This window comes from Stegastes partitus, unplaced genomic scaffold, assembly GCF_000690725.1.
Source record: "Stegastes partitus isolate 25-593 unplaced genomic scaffold, Stegastes_partitus-1.0.2 Scaffold2413, whole genome shotgun sequence".
NCBI lineage: Eukaryota > Metazoa > Chordata > Actinopteri > Pomacentridae > Stegastes > Stegastes partitus.
The window spans coordinates 26445-39349 of record NW_007580144.1 but is presented as its reverse complement, the minus strand read 5'-3'; the positions used below and the strand labels follow the sequence as shown (position 1 = coordinate 39349).

General features: G+C 43.8%; 1 protein-coding gene across 1 annotated transcript in view; it reads left to right on the top strand.

Annotated features, from left to right (window-relative positions):
- Nucleotides 1-4872, top strand: part of LOC103374958 (prolyl 3-hydroxylase 1) — a 13577-nt gene extending 8705 nt beyond the window's left edge. Inside the window, exons 11-15 of the mRNA XM_008305129.1 lie at nucleotides 283-433; nucleotides 1968-2085; nucleotides 2206-2281; nucleotides 3394-3534; nucleotides 3997-4872. Of these exons, the coding sequence (XP_008303351.1) occupies nucleotides 283-433; nucleotides 1968-2085; nucleotides 2206-2281; nucleotides 3394-3534; nucleotides 3997-4488 (978 nt within the window). The 3' untranslated portion in view covers nucleotides 4489-4872. The remainder of the gene's footprint in view (nucleotides 1-282; nucleotides 434-1967; nucleotides 2086-2205; nucleotides 2282-3393; nucleotides 3535-3996) is intronic.
- Nucleotides 4873-12905: the final 8033 nt, after the last annotated feature.

Below are 12905 nucleotides of genomic sequence, written 5' to 3'. Positions count from 1 at the left end.
TTGTTGAACAAAGATCAGGTTTTTTTCCACAGATCATGCAAATATACCCGAGTACTGATCACTGCACCAACCAGTCGTTTAGCTGTTTGAAGGAACAGTCCGTCCATGTTCTTATGTTTGTGAACAGAAGTGTCCAGGTGCTACTTTATTTAGAGGAGATGTCAATAAAAGCAACATCCACCCTTTTTTTCACACTTGAACAAACATCAACGTGACACGATTTCGAGTCACACGGTTTTCGTCCTTGTGCCAGCTGGTGAATTGTGTTTCCGCCTCCCACAGCTCGGACAGGAGGGGAAGGTCCCGCTGAAGAGCGCCGGTCTGTTCTTCGACCTCAGCGAGAAAGTGAGGAAGGTGTTGGAGTCGTACTTCCATCTGGAGACTCCACTGTACTTCTCCTACTCCCACCTGGTCTGTCGCTCTGCCATTGAAGGTAAGACAGGCGCTGGTGGTTTGTCGGTGTTATCTCTCTGGTAGCGAACAATCTGTGTGTGTTTGTTTATTGTTGGTTTGTTTGATTTTTAATGATGAGGCTGTGATTTTTCTTTTCTCTTGGTTCATTCATGGATAGATAGATTCTTTATCATCTGTCTTGAATTAAAAACAGAAATTCATCTTTAAAACGGCTCAATGGAGCATGAAACCATAATGAAGAACCACATCCAGGCACACTGACTAAAGCACATTCAACAACAGTTTAAAGGAAAAGATAAAATAAATCGTAAAATCCTCTATAGCATTTGTTAGATGTGTCATTAGAACAATTCCAGTCTTATAAAGTAATGAAATCATGTAGAACAATGATGCCAGGAAGTATTTCTCCCCACCTTAAATTGTAAAATATATGTGACTTATTTATTGACGTTTTTCAAATCAATTCAATGTAAACAGCGACAAAAGACGCTGTGTGAACATAAGACCGAGTAGTAACAGAAAAAACGGTGTCTAAGGTAACTGAGTATGTACGGACATGAATTCAGCATTCTTAGGATAAAACTGTGGGTTCTAAATATTTTAGCTTTGTGTCTAAGGAGTCATGATTTCTTCAGGTGTGGTATGAAAGAAAACCTAATGCCACCACAACATCTCCGACCCATCGGAGCATCGACTCCACAGACCTCTGAAGGTATCCTGTGGAGATGTTAGCAAAAAACCCTTCTGGATGTTTGTTTTTGGGTGAGGCCTCCGTGTGCCCACAGATACTGGATCAGGTTGGGATCTGGGTTTTTTAGAGACCACTTTCCTGGTTGACGTTTGCCGTGCAGCAGGGAGCATTATCCTGCTGAAAGAGGGCGCCGTCATCAGGGAATACCGCTGCCGTGAGGAGGGTAGACGGTCCGCAACAATGCACACGTCTGCTTCAAGAACCGACGGTTCACTTGCACCACTATGTGACGTTTTAATGAGATTATCAGAGTTATTCACGTCACCTGTCAGTGGTTTTAATGTTGCGGCTTGACGCTGTATGTGTTTACACGTATGTATGTGTGGATTTTGTGTTAAAGCCCTGAATGTTTGAAAGTTAGGACAGAATGCATGTATTTTCTTGACCCCTAGGGGGCAGCAGAACACAAAACACTGACTTTTTGAATGTGTTTTTTTAATGAGTTGACACAGTTTGTTGTCCATTGTGACTACAAGGCATTTGAAGCTGTTCACCTTTTAAGCTGTTTTATTATTGATGAGGATGGGATGCAGCGGTGGCAATGCACCTATTACTGCTTCTTCTGTTTTTTGAGATAAAGGCGGTTGTGTCGCCACCACTGGAGAAGTGTGCAGCTGCAATATTATTATTAATCAAGACCAGAATGCCATTGCTGCAAAACCACACCAGTTTTTACACGTGTGAAGTTCGTGTGATTGTTCTGTATGGATGTCTGTGCAGCTTTAAAAAAAAAACTCCCTCTACTCCTGCAAGGTGATGGTGTGAAATGCTCTAACTTCTCCCCACACTGCTGTTTACTCAGAGAAACAGGAGTCCCGTGAAGACCTGAGTCACCCTGTTCATGTGGACAACTGTCTGCTGGTTTCTGAGCTCAACGAGTGTATAAAGGAGCCTCCTGCATACACACACAGAGACTACAGGTGAGTTCACACACTCACACACACACACACACACACACATATACAACGTCCAGTCCCTCCTTCATCCACACAGCAGTGATGACGTGCATCCACCTAACACCTGCCGTGTTTCTCCTGCAGCGCTATCCTTTATCTAAATGACGACTTTGAAGGAGGAGAGTTCATTTTCACTGAACTGGATGCCAAAACGGTCACGGTAAATATATTTAAACAGTAAACTGTTATTGCCATAATGTGCTTTCGACATAATAATCTCCTATGAAACATTAACATTTGTGTTTCTGGAAATGAAAATTGAAAACTGTAGTCTACCATTTGAATGAGTCCATCTGTAGAAAACTGGGGGTTTAAATATAAGTGTGTAAATCGAGATGCGATCCAAGCTGTGAGGTCCGGGGAACTCTCTATAAACCTCCACCATTAAACTATAGTGAGGCATAAATGAGGGTAAAGTGATCTCAGGAGCAAAGTGGTCTCAGTAATTGTGAAACTGAAGAGGTTTGTAACCAACAGGACTCTCCGTAGTCCTTTAAAACTCCAGTCAGAGTTCGTTAAAGACATTTAAACATTTCTGAGAGACCAAGGAGGTAGACTCTCTGGTCTAGTGAGACAAAAACTGAACTGTTTCTTCAGACATCCAAACATTTTGTGTGCAGGCACCATTCATAACTTCCTAATCATGTCCTTTCAGTGAAGCATGGAGGTGGTAGCATCATTCTACAGTTTCAATTAGCAGATGCTTTTATCCAAAGCGCCGTACATCTGACAGCAGATACAACACAAGCAAGGATCTAGTCAGGAGAAAACAGTCTAGATAAGTGCCATAGAACAACTTTAAGTGTGACAGGGCGTTGATGCCAATAGCAGGCTGTGGTGAAGCTTCTCTGACTGTCCCTGAGTAGCTTCGTCAAAGCCCAGACAACACAACGTCTGTGAAGAGACATGAAGATCGACGTTCAGATGCTTCCATCCAATCCAACAGAGCCTAAGAGGATATGTCAGAGATGATGGGATAGATTGTCCCAGTCTAGGTGTGCACTACCTTGTATAGACTTAGCAAAGAAGACTGGAGCCTGTCACTGCTGCCACTACTGAATTAAAGGGGCCATATTATGCAAAATCCTGTTTTTAAACAATCATTACTTGTCCCAAGTGTGTTTAGAGATGCATGAAGTGTAAGAAAAGACCATTCCTTTGTTTCTTTATTTCACAATATTGTGTGTAGATTGATGAACACAAGACTGATGGTGTCTGAAAGCATTTAAAGCTGGTAAATGTTGTGTATTGTGTGTTTTCGGACCTTCCCAGGCTGAGGTGCATCCACAATGTGGTCGTGTGGTTGGATTCGGAGCGGGGAAGGAAAACCCTCATGGCGTCAGAGCCGTCACCAAGGGTCAGAGGTGTGCTGTAGCACTGTGGTTCACTCTGGATCCTACTCATGAGGAAAAGGTATGGATGAAGTCTGGTTTAGGTTTAGGTTTAGGTGTATCATCCATTTATTCAGTGATTCATTCAGTGCAGAAGAGGAACAGGAAGTGTTTGTTTTTTCCATTGGTGCTATTCTTCAACAAAGGAAAATGTGTTTTCCTGTTAGAAAGTGGATTATCCAATGGATTATCTAGTTATGTTTTGTAAAGTTGAGGGTCATTAAGAAATGGTGGAAACCTTATGACCAATCTGAAACCAGTTACCAAGGCCTGGGTGGGTTACTGTGTTTTAATGTCACCTGTTGTGCTTCAGTCCAACCCAGATGTTTATCTGAGCTTCTCTCCTGCTCTCTGTGCTCACATATACTGCATTTTAATACAGCTGAATTCCCAATAAAGCTGTTCTCATTTACATGTGTTCTTCTTTTTCTGTCGCCAAGTTGTTTTCTACTTTCCCTAAAATGTTTTCTTTTCTGTCCTACAGGAGAGAATCCAAGCTCAGGATATGCTGAAGATGTTTTCTACCCCCGTGAATGCAGAGTTCAGCGAAAAGGAGGCAGCTGACACTGTTGAGCCTAAGTCGACGACACCTGAAAGTCCTGCACAGGCTGACCAAGAGCCAGCAGAGAAAAAACAAGACGATAAAGCACCAGAGCCGAAGCCAAGTGCGCCGACGGTCCCAGCAAAGGACGCCGCAGCAAAACCGGCCGGCAAAACAGCCGCTAAAACCAAAGCTGCGCCTAAAGCAAAGGCTAAATCTGGAGACCAAGCAAAGGCTAAATCTGGAGACAAAGCAAAGGCCAAAACGGCAGACAAAGTTAAACCTGCTGCTAAAAAAGATGCAAAACAGACAGTTAAAACACAAGCCAAGCAGGTTGCTAAAAAGGACACAAAAGCAGCAGCGAAAAAGACAGAAAAAGTTAAGAAGGACTCTACGTCAACGTCTGACTCTCAGAAAGGCAAAGAGGAGCTGTGAACAAGCAGTGACTGTCCCCAAGTCAGCTCTATTTTTCTACTATTTTCTACAAGGTCGTCTCTGTGGGTGGTTTGTGTGAAAACTGTTCTGCAAAATAGTTTATTTTGCCTTTTAAGTTAATTGATTAAGATGGATGTCATTGAAATTGTTGCCGACAATGTGCTCAAGTGCCCGTGAACACTGTAGCCATCTCTTTTTGGCAGACGCTGTAAAGACTGCGCGTAATTTTATTTCACTTTTAAAACTGAGCTCTCTGTTTGTTGTCTTTTTATTTGTGATGTTATGTTGTTGAACTAAGCAGAGATGGGTGAAAGGGGGACGAGGGGAGAACCTGGAATCAGACATGTGAATCTATGGAATAAAAAGTGCTGTTTCTAAATATCATTGAATCCTCATCAGGAATTTTAAAAAGAAGGTATGCAGTACGCCGCCTGCTGCCCCTGCGACCCGACCCCGGATAAGCAGAAGACGATGGATGGATGGATGGTATGCAGTACTCCACGTGGACACTGGGTGGCAGCATAGTAGCATTCTTGAGTAATTTCTCACCCACTGTCACTTTGCATTTAACAAACTGTAACAATTCACTTTAGGAAACCTTCCTCCTGCTGTGATTTGGTTTAAACCTGAAACATTCACATTCAATCAGGCCAGTTTCACTGCAGTCTGTTTAGGAATCTGTTTTCTCTTTGGGCACTGCTGCGGATATAATTGAAGTTGTTTTCTTTTCTTTTTATTGACATTCAGTGACAAATGTGCATCTGCTTTAGTTATTAGTCACAAAATATCAGCCTGAATGCCCCTTTTTTTTTAGACAAAAACAAAAAGAACATAAAAAAAGAAAACCATCACATAACATAAAGGGAGTGGGATGCAGTTATTGCTACATACACAGCACATTATTTAAAACTAGCAGAGTCAATGTCCGGCCTACGTGGCATTGTGTAGTCCATCCACTTCTTCCAACGTTTAACAAACAGGTCTCTCTTGTAATTCACATCTGCTGTAATTCTCTCCATCCTGTAAATGTCCATCATGATGTCCGTCCACATGTTTACAGCTGGGCTTTCCCTTGACAGCCATTTTTTCCTCAGGGCCTTTTTGCCTGCCGCCAAGAGAATACTCAACAAGTATTTGTCTCTCTTTGGCCATCTCTCAGGCATGAGTCCAAAGAATAACATTTTGATCTCCAAGGGCAGGGAAGTTGTTTTCTAATATAATACAGCTTATAAAGAGCCCCTCCATACATGGTTGAAGATATTTAAAAAGCACCTTTGGGTCAGATTTCAGAAGAAGAATTAGAAAACAGGTTTCTGGTTTAAACCGATGATGCATCTTTCTGCACGGTGAAGCTCAAACTTCCAGCAGAAGAAACACAGATTCATGTGTGGATTGACACTTGATCCATTTTATGAGGATAGTATTTCCTCACTGGGAAAAAGCACATCAATGACGCATCTCAGGTGGTGGAAACTAATCTCTTTTCTCCAACTATTGTACTTAAATCATTCTGTTAGCTACGTTTACTTGAATACTGCACAGTGGACGACTATCTCAGCATATTTATAGCATCCTTAAGAAAAATGAGAAAAGACACATCTGTTACCAGAAAATACTATTTTTCTGGTTCTATGTTGGGGATAAAAATGTTAGTAATGCCTTACCTTTTTACCTTTGTCTCATCTGAAGCAGTGTTAACTCATATGTTCTGATGGAAACACAGAAGACTCCCAACTAGTCCTGCACACAGCTGGCAGATCAGGTTCAAGATGTCCAGACCATGACAGCGCGGCTCCCTGCAAGCTTTAAACTTCACGTCTGTGTACAAAGGAAGCGGTTTTATCAGGTAAACCTCATTCATTCTCTGACCGACTGCAGCATTGTGATGACATGCATAATTGTGCCACATGATTTCACAATATCTCCTCTGTCACAGCCCTGTTTTTGGTCTTTGCCAACTGAGGTACATGTCAAAGTTCTTCACCTGCTAAATGCTCTGTTTTTACCAACTTGTTGCACACTTTGTCTCTCTGATGCTGATCACGTAGCGTATAAAGAGCTGTTTCACTGAAAACACACCAGTGCAGGACAGCTAAACAAAAACTAACAGCTGAGGAGAGCAACAAAGAGCCTCAGATTCACTTGATGCTCGTCTACAGGTTAATCATTAAGAGCAAACCTGTCACTGGATTCATGCTTTGATTTGAATCTTTACCACAGCGGAGTCGAAGATGGAGAGAAAACCAACATTTTCCCCCCATTTAGCAGCACTGGGCGAAAGTGGGAGGAAAAACACTCTTTTAACAGGAAGGAACCTCCGGACAGGGAGGGTGGTGATCTGCCAACAGCAGATGAGCAGCGAGAAACAACAGACAATAAACACTGGGCAGGTTGGTGACGCCAGTAACTGCAGATCAGAAACATGCAGCTCCGGTGCCAGAGATTCCTGCAGAGAGAGGACAGAAAGGACAAAGCACAAGCTACAGGAGAGAGAAAACACAAAGTTAATCACACGCAATGATGGCATATAGATGTATGGAGGGTGAAAAAGAGGAGAGGAGCGGTGCCCGGTGCATCATGGGATGCCCCGAGCATAACTAAGGGAAGGTTCAGGGTCACCTGAGCAAGTTCTAACTATAAGCTTTATTAAAAAGGAACGTTTCAAGCCCAGTCCTAAAAGTGGAGAGAGTGTCTCCCTCCTGAACCCAAACTGGAAGCTGATTCCACCGGAGAGGAGCCTGAAAGATCTGCACCCATTTTGCTTTTGGGAACCATAAGTACACCTGCAGTCTGAGGGCAAAGTGCTCTGCTGGGGTAGCCAACAAAGAGAAGCTAAGATGGAAAAATAAAATCTGTCTTTTAGCCTCTGTGTTGATATGCTGCAGGTGCTGATTGGCTGATTGAGCTCTGTGGATCTGATCACAGTTACCGTTCCTTAGTGTGGCAGAATCTAAGTCTGGATTTCATCAAACAAATTTGAATTGTGAAAATGTAGAGTTGAACTTTTAGTGAGGATAAGTTAGTTAAATATCAAATGTTAACATTCAGTTTACAGTTGATTGAAATACAGTTTAAATTTGATAAATATCGTGTTTTCAGAATCCTGCGCCGGGCGGAGGAGGTCGAAATCCAGATTTTCAACCATCCAGGTACCATAAGGAGTTGTGGGGTTGCCAAGTGACATGGATGAAGAGGAGACGGTGTGAGCTGGGAGGAGGTCGTCTTCAGCCAACAACTGGAGAGGCTCAGGTGAGGGGAGGAGGAGGTGAACCCACGGACCACCACCTCAGCCTGGGGTTGTGTTGGGGTTGAGCAGGAGGGCCACTGAGTGTCCTCATTAAGGTCAGTGATCTTTTTATTTGCCTCTTTCAGAGATTCACTCGGCTTGGGAAGGACGATTGTCTTCTCACATGGGCCGCTGGAGTAGACTTGCTCTTCTCCATCAGCATCGAATAACTGATATCAATGAGCACTGCTTCAAGGTCTTTGGACCGTGAGGCAACCCAATCGATAGAATAACCAGGCTGGAGCTGGATTTTGCTCCAGGGAATTAGAAAACAACGTCCTCCACCAGCAGATAGCACCAACATCAATGGCCGGGGTACGTCTGACACCCGGCATAGCTGACCATCCACTGGAAAGAGGCGTCGTTGTTCACGGTCATACAGTCTGCGCTCTTCAAACGACCATCGCTGTGACACAAAAAAGGAAATTCATGAGGGAAGACTTTGGGGTGACAGGTCACTTGAGAAAGAGATCACTCTGCTTGTAATCCCATTAAGCGCAAAAACGCAGGTTTTTACGCATGCTTTGGTGAGAGGGATGAATTGCAAGGAAAAGAGGCCTCGCTTTGTAGCTCTGTGACGCGTCTCACGCAGGATCTGAAGGCAGCTGTCAAATCCTAAATGTATGTTGCATGTGTTTCAAGGGATTTCCTTTAAAGTGTAAACACTGTGCATTAGTGGAGGTCAGTGACAGTCAGTCAGAAAACACTCACAGACACAGTGACTGGCTTCTTCTTTGCAGAAAATCAGCTCTACGTAGCAGGAACACATAACCGCCTCTCCATATGTGAAACTGTACATCTAAATTACTGATATGTTCTGCAAAATAGAACTAATACTACCTAGACCTCCTATTTATGTTCCTCTGCAGTTGCTCATAAGCATCTTCATACAGGGCAAACAGTTTGCGGGTGTTTTGACGCCAAAACCGCAGCCCTAAAGAGTTTATCCTTAGTGGCCAGTGAAGTAGGGATCTCTATACAGAACTACACCTACAGAGGAAACTTCAGAAGAAGGATAATGGATTGTTTGATCTTTTTGGTCCTTTCTCTGGTGTTGTACTGAATTAACATTTAAATGGAGACGCTCCACTCAGAATTAGACTCTTTCTGACACTCTCACACGTCCACAATAACAAACATAAATAGCTACAATCTGCTCGTGTCACCGTGTATTATGCATGAACTCAAGAGTTTGTTGCTGGAAATTGAAATACAGAAACTGACAGTTAAGAACAAGTAGCCACAGATTAGTAAGTGTTGCATCACAGAAAAGAACTTGAGCTCAACATTCAGCTCAAAGGAGGTCTTTCGGGAGTCTGTTCACCTCGAGGCTTCAGGACTTGTGTACTGGTCCAAGGCACAGTGAACAGCAGAGGACACACTTTGCCCTCACTGAAAACCCCATTGATGAATTTTTCATGTTCCTCTGTTGAGCTGCAGCTAGACTTTGAGAGCAGCTTGTCCACCGGTAGTCACACCGTCTGAACCCTGACTAGCTAACTTTACCTGGTTCTGCCATTGAAGACGACATGAGGACAAGCCCGATCTGCAATGTCTGACAATTTCAAGCTATGCTGCCCTCAAGTGAGAGTGATAATAGGCCGCACTGAGCTCAGGAAGCATCTGAACAACAAAAATCACACTTTTAAAGGTGTGATTGGCATTGTTCCTGTTGGGGTTGTCACACTGGAATCCAAACTGTACACAGGCTCTGAAATAACTCAAATCTCACAGATCTTACAGTAGCTTCAGCCTGGAGAGGAAAACAAGAGTTTCCACATTGACAGGATGCTGTCAGAGGTGGCAGCAACACTCATCCTAAAGAAATCTACTCAACTGGGCAAAGAGGAAACCCATAGAGTCTATGCTATTAGCCATGTGAGGAACCATATGGAGGGTGAAGGAGTGCCACATCGGGGATGGACTTGTTCCTCCTTCTTTGGTAAGTTTAGTCAATCAGTTGTTGTCCTGACATCATGCTATCAGAAATAACCAAAGGTGAAGAAAGTTTTTCCTAAAAATGATGTGCATTGTTGTATTGAGGGCTGCAGGGTGGCTCAGTGGTTAGCACTGTCGCCTCGCAGCCAGAAGGTTGTCGGTTTGCGATCTTTCTGCGTGGAGTCTCCATGTTCTCCTCGTGCAGCGTGGGTTCTCTCCGGGTTCTCCGGCTTCCTCCCACAGTCCAGAAACATGTTGAGGTTAATTGGTGATTGTAAATTGTCCGTAGGTGTGAATGTGAGTGTGCTTGGTTGTCTGTCTCTAAGTGTAGCCCTGTGATAGACTGGTTACCTGTCCAGGTGAACCTGCCTTCACCCTGAGTCAGCTGGGATAGACTCCAGCCCCCCATGACCCTAGTGAGGATTAAGCGGTGTATAGATGACGGATGGATGGTTGTATTGAAAAAGAAATGTAGATTGAAATTATGTTATTGTAAATGAAGGCAGAGGCGATTACATTTTAAATAATAATAACAAACTTCAAAAGCATTCTGTCAAAATAACCGTGAACACCTTTCGCATTAGCCAGCAAAACAAAAGCATGAATTAACATTTCCCTCTCAGCTTGATAAGAACGTAAAAGGCCAAGACTGGAGGGTCTAATCAAAGCATCATCAAGCTTACATTATTTATTACACAACTGCACGCTGTTCCTCCACCGTCCTTTTTTATAGACGTCTGTTGTAAGGTTTGGGCGTGGGCAGCTCTGACTCTCGGATATGCGATGTGATGTCTGTGTAGGTTTAGCATGTGGATGAAATCATGCTGGCCAGAGCGGGGCCATCTGGACACGCACACGGGGTGAGAGTGTCGTAGCCCAAACAGTGTGCGCAGAATGGAAGCAGTGTTAGTGCATTCACAGAGCAGGACGGAGGTGTTTGACAGTTCAGCAGCTGCCCTACATTTGAAGCTCATGTGCAAGACTATGTGTCAGTCTGCGTGTCTGAGTCAAGGGCAACATTCCTTCAAGTCTGTTCAAACACTCCCTTCCTCTGAAACGCATGCAGTGAGATTCAGATCCACACGCACACGACGCCCACCGGCCCACCAACTCAAGGCCACGCTCATGCATATACCGTAGCTTCAGAAAATGCTTGATTTTAGTTTGATTGAGGCCGTAGTGGACTTGACCGTCATGCATAAACCAACTCCCGACCTCCTACGGCATAGAATACATGAACAGGATCCCTCTGCTCTGCTGCAGTGTAGCTGTACGAGTGTGTGTGTATGTGTGTGTGTGTGTGTGTGTGTGTGGTACTGTCAGTGCTTCCTTTGTATCATCTTACTCTTGTTTTCCGTTGAAAGAGGCAGAGACGCACACACAGGGCCACTTTGTTTTTCTGTGTATTTGTGGCCTATGGATTTGAGCATTGTTTCACCAAAGCAGAGTGGGAGGGGGGGCGCTGGCCAGGGTGGGGTTGGAGGGGGGGGTTGAGAGTACAGTAGACAACGGGGGGCTGGTCCGCGATTGGTACAGCCACCTCTGACTGTAGCGCCCACAGCCGCCACCATTTTCGTATGTGTCAGAATTTCATTATTTTAAAACGCCACAAAGTCTCTGAGCGCGTGCACACGAGTTGTTTGATGGTCGGCCCCTGTTGCCACGGCGACGCGGTGGTCATGGAGACAGCGGTGGCAGGTTAGGGTCGGGCACAGCGGGGCGCAAGGGCTGAAATTAACTGTGACTGTGACTCTGGAGAGAGGAGAATGAAACAGCGGGCTATCAGGGACCGACATGACCTCCGCCTTTCTGCTGCTGCTGCAGGCTACAGGCACCGCATCCGAAGGAAACTTTGTCCAACACTTTGGCTGCAACTTTCAAGATCAGCCTTTCACTTGTCTCTGTGAAGCCTTGCTCAGCTCTCTGGGAGATGTTTTTTTTGTGTTATTGTCCTCGAGTGAAGAAGTCATGTACGCACGGGGCGCGCTTTTTAGTTTGTTTGTTGGCCCAGAATATTCCAGCTCCAGTGGAAATGTTCGACGGGCTGCAGGCGTTTGAGATGTTACAGTACGAGACAAAGTCAAACTGTATGACAGTTCCATAGCTGCTGTCAGTCCTGCCTCTTGTCTAAAACCAATCTTGTGTTAGAGGGACAGTGGGGTCCTTTGTTTTGACAAATGCCTGGCCAATGACTTCAGCTCCGCCATGAACTGTCTCCTTATTCTCCTATAGGACTGGGATCACGGCCGTACCACTCTGGGCCTGGGACCACAGCTGAGAGGGATCTATAGATTGGGCCAGTTACAGAGGTGACATGAAAAAAAATAAATCATCTTTTTTTTTCAAATGACAGTCCATTAATTGCAATATATATATATATATATATTACATATATTGTCAGTATTTAGCTTGATTGTAGTGTGCAGTATAGTTAACACAATATATTTTATTGTAGATGTGGTTTAGCCTATTTAACTATGTTGATTTTCTAACAATGCACACGCTGCTGGGTTTCCATATTTTCAACAAGGATTTTCCAAACCGCCGACCTCGCTGTCATGAAATGAAATTTGAATAAATAAAGAAATAAGGCAACAGAAAATAAAAATAGTGTTTCAGATGCATTGGTCTTTATGGACAAGACAAGAAATGTCTGCAGTGATTTAAATGTTGTATTTTAGTCTTTTGTTTGTTGTTTTCAAAGTTGCAGGATTTCCGCCATTATCTAAAAAGTTATAAGGTTTATATGTTTTTAGAAAAATCGTTGTTTCAAGAGTTATGACCAAAAGTTTGCTTGTAAAGGCCACGTATATGACAGAACTTGCCTTTTATTTGTCCGTGTGATCAGCAGCAAACTTCAGTCCAGCCTTAAGGTGCCGTTTCTAGAAGAAGAGTTTCCTTCTTGCACAGCAGCCTCTCAGCCCAAAGAACAAGATGATAGGCAAAGTGAAGACTAAACCATGTGAAGGGGGAGTGAAGCAGGGAACAGGACGAACACAGAACTACAAATGTAATGAAACTATTAATTGCAACCCACACAAGAACAAGGTTAAAAAAAACTCAAAAGTCATACAAGGAAAGCAAGAGGCTGAACAGAGCTAACAGGGAGTCCCATTGGTGCTAACGCTGCAAAGTAGCTACGGAGCCGTAATACAGAACAAATATCAGATTAACTAGAATGGAAACAAAGGAT